Source organism: Magallana gigas, chromosome 8 (assembly GCF_963853765.1).
Source record: "Magallana gigas chromosome 8, xbMagGiga1.1, whole genome shotgun sequence".
Classification (NCBI taxonomy): domain Eukaryota; kingdom Metazoa; phylum Mollusca; class Bivalvia; order Ostreida; family Ostreidae; genus Magallana; species Magallana gigas.
The window spans coordinates 17021573-17039186 of record NC_088860.1 but is presented as its reverse complement, the minus strand read 5'-3'; the positions used below and the strand labels follow the sequence as shown (position 1 = coordinate 17039186).

General features: G+C 32.0%; 1 protein-coding gene across 2 annotated transcripts in view; it reads left to right on the top strand.

Annotated features, from left to right (window-relative positions):
- Nucleotides 1–5462: 5462 nt before the first annotated feature.
- Nucleotides 5463–17614, top strand: part of LOC105347839 (uncharacterized) — a 58505-nt gene continuing 46353 nt past the window's right edge. Inside the window, exons 1-3 of one of the 2 annotated variants that reach the window (XM_066068388.1) lie at nt 5463–5678; nt 5938–6054; nt 6799–6874. In XM_066068388.1, coding sequence (XP_065924460.1) covers nt 5525–5678; nt 5938–6054; nt 6799–6874 — 347 coding nt within the window. In that variant the 5' untranslated portion in view covers nt 5463–5524. Of the gene's footprint in view, nt 5679–5937; nt 6055–6798; nt 6875–17614 lie in introns of those variants that run through there. The other variant, XM_034472613.2, reaches the window with a different exon arrangement.

Sequence of the window (17614 nt, the reverse complement as noted above, 5' to 3'; positions counted from 1 at the left end):
AATAAAGAGGATTATTTCACCAATTTTTTATCTAATTTCCATATCAACTATGTAGTTTGAATTTCCTTTGTTCTTTTATCGCCGATTAAAGCATAACATCTCGTATATAATAGTTTTGAAAAAGATGTAAACTTCGAAGCTTTCGTAGAATAATACAAACCGCTAGGGGACGTGTATTGCTTATGTAATACTCTCAGAATGCTTGTTATATATGAGACTCCTCTCATAGTTTTGATTTAGAACAAACTGATGTTGATCATGATGATTTAATAAATTCATTGTTAAGAAACATCGAAACAGATTTACTTCATATACAACATTAAAGAAATACGAAGTTCTCTTGGCTAATAAAAAAAAATGCGTTATCACCAAAAAAGGAGCACCACTAGGTACTTCGTGTTTAAGAACTGAAAAACTGAAACCTGGACTATATTTATTTTACAACAGTTGAAAAACAAGTTCTACAACTTATATTGATATATCTCGTTGGCACGGATGTTAGCGCGAGGGGGGTCATTGATGTGGGAGGAAGCCGGAGTACCCACAGAAAACCCACGTGTCCAACAAATGAAAGACGCAATAGTCTAGACAAGGCCAGGTCGTAAGTGGTCTGCCATGACATCAATAAATCAAGAAGGGAGCATGCTAGAATTAAGGTATCCCACTCCTCAATATTGTTGTATCAAGATTTTCTTGAGAAGTATATCATTGAAATCTGTAGACAAAACATACTTAAAAAATACAAAGATAATGGGGGGTCAGTATCCATCCCTCTGAGTTATGGCCTATTTAATTTGACCTTTCCGCACCTAAAATGCAATTTCATCCTGATTAGGATTTGTTGTCAGTATTTTTGATTAAGCAAACTTATTTCTTCAAATATTGTTTTTAATTATGCACAATGGTCACACTGAATAGAGGGATTACGCAAAAAAAATTGTACGAAGCTGCATATATTTTTTTGGCGACCTTTTTGCACTTAAAATAGACAATTTCTATAATAGTTACAATTTGATTTGAAATAAAAACTTTTTGAATATCAAGAATTTTATAAGATTAATCCAGTTTGCCTAGATATGTATTCAGTATCATTTTGACATAATATAACATGGGGGTCAGTGATGTCAAATTTTAGATATAGGGCTTCAAAGGTAAAATTCTCGCAAAATTTGGCCTAAAAAAATTCAGACATGTTCTATATATTTGCATGATTTTATGCTAAACGGCTATCACATTCTCAAGATTTGATTTTGTACATGTCACACAGAACCTATAAAATATGTTACAAACCTATCAAATGTTAAAAATGTGAATAATGAATAAAGTATAATAAAAAGAAAAGTCTATTGAAATTTCATAAAATTGCTTGTTTCTGTCATTTTCGTCTAAAAAAAACCCTCCGCACGAAAAAATAGTTCCCCAAAAAACTTGTTTGTTTCTTGAATTCAAATGGATTTTCTTTATGAATGTTGTGTAATTATGAAATAATAATCTATCTGTGATGATTAAATAAATAAAATCATATTCATTTCAAATATAATGATCATCTGCGCAATGAAATCAAAACATGAAGAGTGAGATACCTTAAGACACATATTCGGCAGCAAATTCACAGGCAGGGAACGGGTTGTGTCAGACTTTTAGCAGTGGGCAAAGCCTGACAAGACAGAGAGATAGAGTATGGTTCAAAGAGAGGTAAGAAGAGAGGTTTAAGAAGTCAAAAGATCACAGGCTGCAGAACTTGGTGAGCAGGGGGGGGGGGGGGGGGAGACTTTCCACAAAGCATCATTACATGGCCGAAACTATGGAAAAGTACCAATACAGGACTGTATTTCTTTTACAATCAGCATTTCTTTTACGACTATTGTATAATACCCTGCAATATCCAGGCAATCTTCAACAGGGGGGGGTTAACCGATGAGCCTGCGTGTAAGCTGCCATGACGAATATCTTATCTTGGTAACACAAAGACGATACAGGTTAACACCCTACATAAGGAGAGCTGGCACACGGTGTGAAAAGGACAAAGATTGCAAGAAAGAAGAGTTCGAAAGCTAGCAGTAAGAAAACAAATGGTGTCTACTTTATTATGGAGGGCAGGAAACCTTAAAATAGGAAGAAATACAATAGGAAGTGCTCAACACATTGGCGATCGGGAACTGAGGGTGGACCTAGACAAAAACCTCGCCTTCCAGACATCGTACAAATAACCTGGTGACCAAACATAGTTCTGTGGTCATAACGCGCACCAAAAGCACGCGGACCTGATCGCAGACTGCAGGGAGAAGGGTTGAATGGCTATATTGTTCGCTATGGAGGTTGGATGTAAGGGTTTTCAGTCTGTCAGTGTAGAAGGTATTCCATATGTTCGGAATGGTGCCGACAGTGCCTACGACTACAGTTATTAATAAGCAGAGACAGCAGAGAATTGATTTTGCTGGATATGACACAGACGAGATGAGTCGTGTTGAATGCCTGGAACCAACCAGCCTATGTTTTTCTTAAATAATTATAATACATGTATCCTAGATTTCCATCCTCTACAAAAAATTTAGGATATACGTATATATTATACGTATTAACAAACACAAAGGTGCCACATACTTTGTTAAGCTATCTTTTGATTGAATCTTGTTTTTATCTTGATTAAGGAAACAAAATGCAATATATATATATATATATATATATATATATATATATATATATATATATATATATATATATATATATATATATATATATATATATATATATATATATACATTGTGTGAAATTTAACTACGAAATCACAAAAATTCACGTACATGTATGAATATACGTGACTATATTATTATTGCCATTAATAGCGCAGCAGATATCACTTTATTTCGTGATCAGGAAGTTGCTTCTCATAACAGAAGAAATCAGGAAGTTGCTTCTCATAACAGAAGAAATTTTTTTCTTGACCATGGTGGACGCAATTATCAAGAAATACATTGCACTGATATCGACAGCCATATTACTAAGGCACAAGGCAAGTGTTATCTGTGATTATAATCTTGCTTATGAATTTAATTTTAATTCTAAAAAAGAACGCATGACGCATTGCGTTTTTCTCCCACTCGTTTTATGGAGATTTTTTTGGTCTACAAATAATTTTTCCTAATAGTAAATCATGATTTAAATTGTTTATTTCTCAGAAGATATTTGTTAATCCGTGTTAATCTATGTTTCATTTCCATGTTGCAATGTTTTAAAAAGTGTTTCTTGCAAAGGGTTCTTATTAATTACGCAAACACTATCTGTTTCTGTTATGGCGTTATTTGTAACACTTTTAAGTTTAAATAAAGCCACGTTTTTTCTGTCCTGAAACTTTATTTTTTCCTAATCATTACAATTATTTAACTGGCGTAGATATTAAGAATCACATGCAAATGTTTTAATTTTTCTTCACAAAAGCATTTATTTAATCAGTTGGAAAACCCAAAGGCTTAATTAAAAATAAAACAGTATCAAATGTTGAATAATAAATTTAATTGTAGTTCTAATAAAATAAAATGATATTCATTCAATTAAGTTGGGACCACGACCAAAAAAAAACTATAGTGATCCCAGTTGGAAATTATAAACAAACTTTCTATTAACCGAAATTTCTAATTCAGTGTTATATAATCTTAAACAAAATATTGAAAGCATTTGCCTTTTCTTGACGTTTTTTTTAATTATGTGATACAGGTTTTCAGCCCTTCAGGGCTGATACGGATCCGTATCACACCCCTTGCTGAACTCCTCTGCCTTTTTTCGCTTCGGCATTTTTGCATGTTTACAGACGAAAAATAAAACATTTTCAGTTACAGTCGACATTTTCAAGTGCAGTTGAAAACTTCAAATGCTAGCAAATGTTTTAAAGCAGTCAACTTTGAAACCTGATGAAATTCCGTTCTATAGCTTCATGTTTGTTAAACCAAGAAGAACTCATATTTTTATCAAATACATGTACATGTCCAGACTTTTTAAAAACAATAGTCATATGAATAATCAATTTGTTCAAGTTGAGGGGTTTTCTTTTTAAATTTATTACTAAGAATGTAATAAATATAATAATAGATACCCTTTTCCATATCACAGCTTGTATCAGCCCTCGACCAATATCAACCCTCGAGCCTTCGGCCCTCGGGCTGATATTGGAGTCTCGGGCTGATACAAGCTGTGATATGGAAAGGGGTATGTATTATTCTCTGTTTATATAGTGAGAATATACTACTGAATATAACAAATATATATATATATATATATATATATATATATATATATATATATATATATATATATATATATATATATATATATATATATATATATATATATATGTTATATTCAGTAGTATAGTGTATTACTCTCTATTTATATAGTTAGAATATACTACTGAATATAACATATATATATATACTAATAAACAGTTTGTTAGCACAAAGCGCGCAGGTATTTAGGACACAATGTATAAATGAGAATGAGAGAGGGAGAGAATAATTGTCAGTAAACATATGAAATGAAATGCATGCATGCGCGTGCATATACTTGTATGAGTAAATACTTAGCATGCCTCTATTTAAAATCAGAATATCTGTTAGGATGTCAGAGCGACGTCGACCCGATGAGCTCAAATGCTCAGATAATTCTATTATGCATACAAAATCGGAAGTTTATTGGAAAAATGATTTTTAGTCTGTTTTCCGGCTTTAAAAAAATGAGCTGAAAACGTGACTTAATATAAATGAAAGCCCTCTATTTTTATCCTTAATTACTATTAAGTGATCACGTCGGTCGAATAACTAAGCAATTTAGATAGCTACAAATAAAAAAAAGAAAAGAAGGAAAGACTGTATATGATAGTGGAGTGGACAAAATAGATGTTAACATGAACATCATGATCTTTCTTAATAGCAGAGAATACATCATATGATATATAAATTATCATTTCTGTGTAGATAGAGATTTTAGGATTAATTGCTATTTTAAATATAGTAGTATAGAAAAAAAATCCAGTCTGTTGCTTGTAATGGTAAATTTTCATTGCATTTTTTCCTTCCAAACAAACCTCATTTTTTTTGTTCCCAGAAAGAGATGTTTGTTTTTGTTTTTGTTTTGTTTTATTTTGTTTTTTATTGGGGGGGGGGGGGTCAAAGCTTGTTAAGAGAGACTTTGGTTTCATGAATTATTTTGATACTTGCCATTCTTAGTAATACGATTCTATATTACTTGGAAAGGATACGTTTTATAGTAAACAGCTTCGTGGTTTATAAAGCTTATAATTTACAAAGCGCAAATTAAACTATTATTTCATGTAATACTGGCAAACATTAAATTCTTTTCTGAAATAAATTGTATTTTCCTAACATATACAGTATCTTTATTTTATACGAATATAAAATATATAAAAACTAAAGAAAAAAAGTACTACTTTTTTTTCTAATTTCAGGGACTTGCACAAGTTCAAATCTGTTCGGAATCAATAGCTACACCGCATGTTGTTCAGAAATGTCCAATGAACAGAGAGGAATGGGAGAGGGCATCCCAAAAGAAAAAATGTTCAGAAATACAGAAGTATGATAACTGCAGAAATGTGGAGTACCATTGTTTGGTGAATGAATTCAGAAATGAAACTATTGAGGTATGCACGGATCCCTGGTATCTACAAGGTATGTCTAATATAATTACGAAAATACTTACGTTGTAATTTATCGATGTTGTTATCAACACAGTTCAAACCATTGTCATATAATATGCAATAAAATAAGTTTTTTGTCTTATGTTTCACAACCTGTCAAATTAAAAAGTTCTGTAATAAATTAGTGTACATTGATAACTAATCAAAGCAAAAATTTACTATGAACATAAAATGAATATGAACATGGACTAATCGATTCAATTTATTAAATCACTGTATCGTATTTTTAGGTTATTGCCCAATTTATTTAGAAAATGGAGTCAAAAATGACTATACCAAAATGTGTAATAACAATGCATATCCTTGCAATTGTTCCAATCAATATCGTTCAACAGAAGCATACAAATGTAAGAATTATTGATGTTTTGGTAATTTCCTTGATGTACTTTTTTCTTAAAGAAAATGTATAACATGATCTTTTTCCTGACACTATCTATTTACATACAAGAAATGCAATATCACTGTTTAAATAGAAAATATATAACAATTGCATTATTTGAATTATGTATTAAGATGCAATTTATTTGAGGTTGCATTTTTTTCTTAATTAACCTTAATCTGAGGGGACTAATGTTTATCTGTCACATAATTTATCTATGTTGGTAGATACATCATTGCTCATTGCATAAGTAATCGAGGTATTTAATCTACTGACCATATTGTGTAAATGAATTTGTACTTTCAAAATGTTTCAAAACATGAGTTACTTCTTTCTCGGGAAATTTGAATGGTATATACTGTTGATTTTTGAAGCTGTATAAGTCAACCATTTACTATAATTCTATTCGTTTTCATGTATTCTAATAAAACTCATCATTTCAATAAAGTAAAGCACTAGACCATATTTAATCAGAATCCACACATTAGCCTTCCAACATCCCACTTTCGATATTCCCTCTTATTTGTCTTGATGTATATTCCTCTTCGTCCATCCCTCTTTTACCCGTTTGTCATTTTTCTCTTAATGTGGTTGTTATGCCAAAACATACTTAAAATCATTGTACGTTCTTGGTTTTTGTATTTCTCAATATCCATATACAGAAAAGGAATTATAAGAGCTATGTGAATAACAACATTTGTTTTTGTGTCAGGGCAATGCTGTTTTAATGTAAAGAATGTTTCCTCAGGAAAGTGGAATATCACTGTCACTGATTCAGACAAATACAGGTAATTCCTATACATATGTTTGATTTAACGTAGAAATTTTTTAAAGTTTTCGTTCAATTCTTTAAAAAGGGGTGTAAACGGTATGTGACCGAAAAATATCAATTGAATAAAATTAATGTATTCGTGTAAATTAAAGAATAAAAGAAATTATGTAATTCCGATTTTAAAAATGTTATACACAAAAGATGAAAATGTATTCTATATTTGATAATTATGCTTACAAAAAATAAACATGATACTTGTGTAGCTCTGGTTGCATTTGTGATGCAAAATACTATCCTTACCTGTTCTTACACACGGGATTGAAAAAAACCCCAAATGAACCAAGTTAAAACATATTCATATTTGAACATGCAGTCTTGTTGCTTACACTCTATATTTTTTGTAAAGAGTATATTAAGATAAAGCACAAACAAATAAAACAATTCAACCAGAGATCTTTTTTTTTTTTTTTTTTTTTTTTTTTTTAGTCATTTTATTCAATTTCGTACATGTAGTTATATATATATATATCTAAATCATACAAAATAAATTGAAAAAAAAACACACACACAAAAAAACCATGTGTCTCACAATCTTATAACAATTGTGTTACATTTTCAATCACATCAATTCTTAAGTCACATTTACTAAATTTCAATACATTTATCCAAAAAATAGTACACTTTTTAACATGATTTCTTAGATTATATTCTGTTTCATCGAGACTTTCTAGTCTGCAAAACATCTTGTATTTGTAGATTTTTAAAGCAACAAAAGAAATGAGGTTATTTAATAAGCGTGTCTTTTTGTTACATTCAAAATAAAAGCCAAAAATAACATCTTTCCATTGAATTCTCACATTGATTACAAAAGATAATATGTTCCAAATGCTTCGTACATTCTCGCACGTGAATACAAGATGTTGAATATCTTCAATTTCAGAGCATAAAGTGCATTTGTTACATGTGTCTTTTTTCCACTTAAACATGATTTTCTTACAGCACAACATGTTATGTAACAAATTATAATTGAATTCAGCAATATTTCTATCTAAAGCGAATTTGATTTTTTGAAGATATATAGATCTCCAATTTTCAGGGAGTATATTATACATTTCTTTGTAAATACGATTATACTTTGGAGGTTCAAATTTTCTATATAATAATATATCATAGAAAAAATTACATTTCTTGTTTTCAATTGTACAATACTGTTTAAAAAACAAAAACATTCTCTTGTTTTTTATATTAATAAATTTTGCTTGAACTCCGTCAATATTTATAATATTCTTAAAGGCAGAACTTATAATCTTATATTCACAAAGTAGATTTGCTTTACTGCAAACTTCATCACCAATTTCATACAATGAGTTAAACCCATTGTCAGTGAATAGGTCTTTAACATACAGATTGTTACTTTTAATCCAATTCTTAAAAAACAAAGGTTTTCCATCAAATACAAAATGCCTATTATTCCATATAGGCTCTTGTAAAACATCGTTTATATTCATACTTGATATTTCTGTAATTTTTTTACATTGATTAAAATACATAAAAATTTCTTTATAAAACAAAGGTAGGTTTTTAAACATTTCAAAGTTAGCCAACTTAACACAGTTTAATTTCAACATATATTCAAAATCTATATTGTTACTTTTTAATAGATGATCCAGGTGTTCACCCAGAATACTTCTACCTTTATTTCTCAAAAATCTTGGAATCCAAGCTGCTTTTAATGCTTGGAATTTTATAAGTACATCAACAATACCTGTCCCTCCTTCTTCTATTTTTCCAATTATTGTTTTTCGTTTAATTCTATCTTTATTATTCCATATGAAGTTAAAAATATGGCTATACAATTTTTTAATTACATCTTCATTTGGTAATGGTAAGATTGATGCTACGTATATAAATTTACTTATACCTAGTGTGTTGACAATTTCAGTTTTACCAAAAATTGTGAGTTTTCTCCTTTTCCAAGATTCATATAGCTTTTTCATGTTTTCACATTTGTCTATCCAATTTTTCTTATAGCACTCATCTTTATTATGTCCAATATATATACCTAAACATTTAATGGATGACGTGTTTATTTTTATTCCAAAAATATCATTTTTACAACTTTTTAAACGACCTGTCAATATACATTCTGTTTTGTCAATGTTTAGTTTAGACCCTGCATGTTTAGAGAATTCTTTTATAGTCTTTATGGCCTCTCTTAGGGATTCCCTATTTCTTAAAAACAAAGTCAGATCATCTGCATGTTGTATATGTTTAAACTCTTTACTATAATTACTTGGTTTTATTCCTAGAATTTGATCATTGTTTTTCACTTTTAAAGCTAGAATATCGGCTACAAATAAATATAATATTGCCGAAATTGGACATCCTTGTCGTATTCCTCTGGACATATAGCATGTTTTAGAAATCCATCCATTATTTTTTATTCGAAACATCGGGCTATTGTACAGAATCTTCATCCACTTTACAAAATTATTTTTGAATTTGTATTTCTCTAGTGTTTTTAATAAGAAGTTCCATTCTATCGAATCAAAAGCCTTTTCAAAATCTAGGAAAAGAAAAATTCCCTCATTATTTGTTTCCTCGCAATAATCGAATAAATCTAAAATTATTCTTGCGTTTTCTCCAATATACCTCCCTTTAATGTACGCCGATTGATTTTCGTTTATTAAGTTATCAATCACTTTTTGAAGTCTTCTTGCAAATACAAAAGCTATAATTTTATAATCTGTATTAGTCAAACTAATTGGTCTGTAATTTTTAATGTTGGTTTGATCGCCTTTTTTAAAAATAAGGGAAATAACTGCCAGTCTCTGTGAATAACTCATTTGATCATTTTCAAAAATGCATTTTAGTGTATCTTGAAATAGTTGCTTTAAATCTTTCCAAAAGCATTGATAAAATTCATTAGTTAGACCATCTAAACCTGGAGATTTGTTAAGTTTTAAACTCATGACAGCCTCAGTACATTCTTCACAAGACGGGAATTGCTCGCAAAAATTAGCATCATGCTCGCTAAGTTTATTATCAATTTCTACAGATGATAAATATTCATCAATGCAATTGTCGGAAACTTTGTTCGAGGAGTATAATTTTTTATAGAAATCGCACATTACGCCCATAATGTCATTTGTTTTATTAAATGTACCGTTGTCAGTTTTTAGTTCTTTAATTATACTTTGTTTTTGTCTACTTTTTTCTAAGTTTAAAAAATATTTTGAAGATTTTTCTCCCTCTAACATCCATTTAGACCTTGACCTTACAAATGCTCCTTTACATTTTATATCGTAAATTTTATCCAATTCAGCCTCAAGATTGCGTTTTTTAGTCATATCAATATGATGAAATTCCAATTTTTCAATGTCGTCTATTTCTTTTTCCAATGATAATATTCTTTGTTTAATACTTTCTTTTGAGTTTTTTGCAAAGTTAATAGAAAATTCACGAGCTCTTGCTTTGAAAGATTCCCACTTTACCATAGGATTGGTGTTTTCTTCATATTTTATTTCGTTAATCAAAGTTTGAATACCTTTTTGATAATTTTCGTCAGATAAGTATGAATTGTTAAGCTTCCAATAACCGTTTCCCCTTTTGTTAATATTTGTTTTAAAAGAAGTTTTCAGAAGTCTATGATCAGACATTCTCTTCCCATTAATTGTTCCGGGAATTTTCCGTAATGTAATTTTTTCAAAATCATAAATAAAATTTCTGCTCACAAATATATAGTCAATTCTGCTACTAGGAACATTATCTGCGTTACACCAAGTATAACCATCCAAATCGGGATATTCTGTATGCCAAATATCATACATTTCTAGTGAAGAAACAATTTTATTTAGTTTATTTGAACTTTGATCTTGTGGATTATTAGTTTTACAGTTAAAATCACCACACATTATTATATTATCAAGATCAACTACGCATCTTTTGTGTAAAAAGCTGTTTAACTTAATAAAAAAATCATTTCTATATTTAGCAGAGTTTGGTGCATATACATTTACAAGAGTTAGTTCAATGCCGTTAATTTTTACTTTCAAAAACAGTCGTCTACCATCTATAGACCCATGTTTTTCTATTAATTCTACATCTAATTCTTTTTTAAAAAGAATTGATACACCCCTACTAAATTTTGAATCGCTAAAACAATGATACGATTTTCCTAACCATCTAGCATCATATTTTAATACATCTTTTTCTATATAGTGGGTTTCTTGCACAAAAATTATATCTGTTTGAATATCATGTAACCATGCATATAATTTAGTTCTTTTTTCGTCCGAGTTCAGGCCTCGGGCATTAACTGTTAAAATTTCAAACTTATCCATTTAAAATTTTTACATGTATGAAATAAGCTATCGTTCTAAATGAAAAAACAGTACAGATTGAAGCATGTTTAACAATATACAGTCTACAATACGCAGTCCTTAAAATCATGTCCGGGTCGATCATCAGACTACAGTGTTTAAGAGCGCGCACTAACCACTATCATAGTCCGTACCCAGTGGTTTTTCTCCGAGAGAGTTGACATCGGTGTTTTTGTAGCCCGCATTTTTGCGCCTGTTGGTCCGCATAGATTTACGCGGAGACCGAGAGTGGTCTTGCATAGTAGACGCTTGCTTATCAGCTCTTTTGTCGGATTTCCGAATCGAACTCAACATGTCTGAGATATGACGCTGTGAGGCTGCCTGTAGATTCCTAGGAACAGACTCAGATCTCCGTGGTGGCGCCGGCCTTCGCGTCCTGACGATCTTACGAAAGATCTGCCCCAGCACATTCTGTCCAGGCCATTTTCTGTGATCGGTATGTTCTGTTCCGGTTTTGTTTAGACCTTTTCCCCAGAAATCGTCAAAAACACTCTCAGCAAAGAGTGTTGATTGTTCTTGTTTGTCCAGAATTTCCCGGAAAGCTTCAACCTGATCATACTTTGCATTCACAATTTCTTCCATTAGTTTTTCCTGTTTATCAATGAATTCATCATTCATCTGGATTGTTTTACTAATCATTTTTGCGTCTAGAGCCGTTTCTGCTGCCTGTATAGCTGTAGCCTTTGAGAGATCTCCGCGGCGAATGGCTTTAACATATTGAAAAGCGTGTTCTGCGGAGCGATGATGGATTCCAAAAACATGTATGGTACACGGAAAGAAATTCGATAATGGGTTATCGGCACCGGCAAAGGATATGACGTTCTTCTGGTTTTCGACAAAAGCCTCACACTTCTCTGATCCTGGTTCATGATCTGTTTTAAGGCAAATGCGACAACGCTTTTTGTCGCTGCATTGGGTACGCCAGTGTTCTCCCCAACAGTTTGTACATTTGGGTACTCGTTTTTTTAGATGGCTGGCCTTTATGGTAAATGAGACATTTAATGCCTGCACAAAAAGCTGATCGTGGGAGTGATTGGCCATTTTGTAGAGGTTTGGCATACACAAAACGGTTCCCATTTAGAATGCTTGTCATTTTATGAGTAGTGGGATGTCTAATATTTTCATATTTAATTGGACTTGTAAGGCTAACTTTGTAGCTATCCAGCATTTTGATAATTTCACCATCGTCTACGGACAATGGTACTCCCTTGATTGTGATTCGCAGAACTTCCTCTAAGGGCGAGTTTGTTCCCGCAGAGAAAGGATTTGTTTCAAAGACATTGATATGTGTATTTCGAAAGTCAAAACCTTCGGTTAGTAGTTTATCCCTACTTTGGGTAGTGTTCACATAAATTCTCCAGAGACCTCGGTCTCTTTGAATACACTTGATTTCACTAGTACAGATTAAGACGGATTCAAGAAGTTCATAGTCTGTAACAGGGTTTGAACCTTGAACAATATCAGAGTTTTTCAAATAGACTGGTTTTAGCATACCAGTGGCCATTATGTACAGTTATTTACAGAGTATCTATATACATGTACAAAAGCTAACGGTACCTTGTCACGTTGATAACTGAAGAGTGGTCACTCACCGTGACGGTACTTGAGCAGGTATTCACAGAAGTATACAGGTATACAGATATATTTACAAATTACGAAAAATCGCAAAAAAACCTCAAGAATCACACTTACTGAGTGTTGCTGATTGTTGGGGGTGGAAATTCCGGACAGAGAAAGTCGCATTCTAGCCTAGAACTTCACAAAATTGTCAAAATGACGAGAGCCAAGTTAAATACAACCGCCATGGCCCATGTCACGTGACCTCTGTCAAAAGAGATCACAAACCAGAGATCTTACATCCAAAACGTATGGTGGCATATCTCTGCCCCTTGTGTGCAAGTTAATGTTCTATTAATTATGTCGACATGCAAGATAAATATGTTGACATGCAAGGTAGTTATGTCAACATGCAACATAACTATGTTGACATGCAAGAAAACTGGAATCAAATAAGAGTAATAAAAATTCTCAAATATCGCCAACATGTGACATCCAAGATACGGAAGCGTATCGGGGCCTTCACTTGTTGTATTATAACTTATACATTGTCTTATTCTTTATTGTCTTATCATCATTTAAAGTGTTATGACTTCTTATTAATAGAGATATTTTGTATTGTATTAAGGTATTTCAATTTAATAAAAGCACTTTCTTGTATTTCATAAGTTTTATCGCTGTAAAATTTATCGACTTAAAAAAGTATGAAATAAAAAATGTTGATTTAAAAACGAGATAAAATTATATCGATATAAAAATTGTGATATATAACAATAGAAATATATGCTTATTAGTTATGTCAATAAAAAAATGTATACATTTTCGAAAAAAAAATTGAAAAGTCTTGTTGTCGGATTAATTTCGCGGGCGCGGGAGATCTAATGAAACGTCAAAACATTTGACATCCAATGGTGAACCGGTGTGCAGGTACACGTGTGCTGAGTGTTGACAAACTCTCTAAAAGTAAGTACAGCTTCATTTTTTCATGGCCACGCCACTCTATTATTCAATTCAATCGAATACGACCAGATTGCAGTTGATTTTTTTGATAAAATCCTTCCTTTATTTTGAGGGAAGAGTTAGGGACATTTAGATGCACAGAGGCTAGAGGCTCTGTTGTCGGATAATGGAGTTAATTCTTCATTAATATTTGTTCCCGAATATATAAAAAAGAATAATTAAAATTGTTATCTTATGTGTATTTCTGTCTTTTAAAAACATTCCTCGAACCGGGGCCCCTGTTTAAATCGTGTTAAAAAGTGTAGATCTATCCAATGTGCATTAAAAGTAAAGGGGTGATATTACTCGTCATCTATTTATAGGGGTTCCTCGGTTCACGCTATGTTATAAACAAGCTTTCCAACGATTTCTGACCAGGAAAATGACCAAATGACTCATTCCTAAACTCCCGAATTCCGGATTGACGATAGGTTTTATAATTAGTTCACTGTTGTAATTTCCAGTCGGAGTTCGCTGACAATCGGCGGCACCGCGTAATGTAACGTTACGTCTGGATAAAGCTAACTTTGAGATGGCACCCAATAGGAAATTATTGTTTTTACGTCCAGGATCAACAGCAACACTTACATGAACACTCGATATTTACTATGTTATGTTGCATATCATAGAATCATGAGTAAGATTTACGGTGAGTAAACATTGGTAAAGCAAAGTAATGTAGGACAGCAGACAGCAGTTACTTCTGACTTGTTGAAAATACTTCTCGTCGTAGGATGTTACACTGCAACTTTCACGATTAAAAGAACTTGATTTCTATTCTACTAACAGGTTAGATTTCAGTGGTTAGAGAGGTTGAGATTTAAAATGTGTACGGGTACATGTACATGTACGAGGGGAATCACCTAAATTCTTCGTGTATTAAGTCATCAGTTTTGTGATGACAAAGTTTCTACGTGTTCTCTGAACTTGTAGAGTGTCGTCTTCACATAATTACAAACTTGTAGCTTTTACAACAAAAATAATCTAATTGATGAGTGAATATATTCTTATATTTACATCTACTGAGTATGATTCTCTCTATTTCTTATGGAAACTTACAGTTAATTCATAGCTTTATAGAAACATCCAGACTGTAATCTCCACATCGCGGTTATGTATGTACAAAATCATCAAAATATTTTGACAAAGTAGACCATACCTGCAGCTGACTTGTTCTGGCCAAGTAACATTTATTGCCAGTTCATTATTGTGTCATTTTTCTTTTACATTTTTGTGTTGTTAAAATGACATAACGATTCACTGGTGAGAAATGGTACATGGCAAGATTTGATGGCATGCCAGTGTATCTGCAAATATATCAGTCTTGTAGTATTTAATTATTCTCATGAAAATCTTGTTAGATGAATCAAAACTGATAGTCATTTTACAACCTTACATGTATATTAAGATAAAGAATCACCGGAAATGCCATTTAAGATTAATATACATCTGTCCTGCAGTTGCAAACCTTTTGTTTTCCTTAAGTATTTGGCAAAATTTAGTCCATGGATTGAAAAATAAAATTAAATATAATGTAAAGTCATACGAAAAAATAATAATCCTTTATATACATATATATGTTATCATTAATTTAGTGTACCAAGTTTAACTAAGCCCCTAATGTGGAACACATTCTTAGGGTAACGACTTGTGGACCTCCAAGAATTATATTGATAACAGAGATTTTAGAATAACTTAATTAGTATTACCAGTATGTCATGCTTGTATTTATAGATATTAAATAGTACTTTAAAACACTGTCATTAATCAGTTTCATTGTAATTAATATACACATCAGACAGGTGATATTTCTTTATTATTTACATACATATTATGAATTTCAGAGCCATGGATGCAGGTCAAGCAGGACCAAGTGGAATTAAAACATTTAAAGTTTGGTGCAAAGATAGAACAGTAAGAAAAGCAGTCACATGCTTTGGATTCAATCAGCTTGTAGAAAAAAGTAAGAAGAGTTAATATCTATATATGTAAATATTATTTTAATTAATAATGATTGAGTGAGTGAGGAAGGACAATGGGGGGGGGGGGGCGCATTGTCCTTCCTCACTCACTCAACAGATGTATTTGTTATGATGGAATATCATATTATACAATATCATATTGTATCATGATATTATACAATATTCTTTTATATAATATCATAGGATACAATATTGTATTTTAAAGTAGTGTATTAATAAAGCCCCTTTCACAATTGGCGCATGCGCACTTTACAACACTTTGCGATCAGAATTTTCGCATATGTTGCACAAGCTCTCAAATTCATTGCATGCGTTTTTGTGGTTGCATCAAGTCTCCTCAAAATGCTGGACATGCACACTATTCAGATGCAACCAAATCATATCTTAATTTCTGCAATGCATCTCATGAACATTACTACGAATGTTTTACAATGTTTTGTGTACTTGCAAGAACGATGCACGAATTTTAAAGATCTTAAGATGAATTGCAGCTGTTTATGCATCTGTTGTGTGACCATGAGACTGTTGCTCAATGTGTCTCATTTAATCTTGCAATGTTTTACAATCATTGCAAGATTTATCTGTTTCAGATTTCATGCTTTGCCACTAGTAAATATACTAGATAAAGGGTTATTTTTGCCTCGTGACATTTTTGCTTTTACTTGCGGTTTAGCTCATCTTGAAATCACCCCAACAATGTTGTGGTAGAAGAGAGATAATATAAGTCATTGGAATTTGCCAAGTCTTAATCCCTAAACTGACAAAAAGAGTGAAATGAGTGAAAATAAAACAGGGACAAATAGTTCCCTTACACAGTATACACTGTGTAAGGATATCTGTTTTAGGCCATAATTGACCTTGAATTTGGCTTTTGTTATCTTTGGCGGTATCATTTTTTCAACTATTTCTACTGAAGAGCGTTGAAAACGGGCGGGACATGTTTATATACCCCCTATGAGCATTTGTACAATTAAACGCATGATCGGACGAGCGCCGCATGTCCTATTGCATTGGCGCACGTTCAATCGTCTGATCATCAAGTCATACGTGCAATCCTATCGCATAATCTAACAACACTTGCTTTCATTGTGCAACAATTGCATCAAGACACAAGATGAATCGCAAGATTTAATGCATTTTCATTGGACAATGGTCGCTCTTAATCGTGTGAGTTTCGTACGAGTAATTTTTTATATGCGATTATTTTGGCAACAGTTTACAAACCATTTCTATTTTTCTTGGTCGCAGGACTATTTTGTCATATCTGCTCGTGCGCCAATTGCTAAAGGGGCTTAAGCATTGCATCATACAATACCTTGTGAAATTTACATATGAAATGATTATCATACAATTTTGTAGGATATGATATATGATATTGTGTCGAACCATACTACAGTATCCAATATTTATGCCCCCCTTTGAAGAAGGGAGGGCATATTGCCTGCTGCTGTCTTTCGGTTTGTCCACAAGCAGTTTCTGATCATTTTCTTCACAATATTTACATCCTACTGTGTTTTTCCATTAAATTCTGTGATCTTTAAATTCCTCTAAATGCAATAACTAATCACTGCGTATGAATTTACATGTAATTTACATTAGTAGTTCCAAAACATTGATTTCTATAATATCGGTTAAAAATATATTTCATACATGTTGTCAAAACACCATGTTTACAATTACTGTAGTACCATTAAATTCTTCATGCAATTTACTACTGATATCGCCTCTTTATTTACCTCAAACTTTCTCCAAAACACGCTACCGACCTCGGAAAGTCAAGTATGTTGAATTTACATCGAGATCGAGAGTCGCCATTTTTACATGTAAACAAAGTGC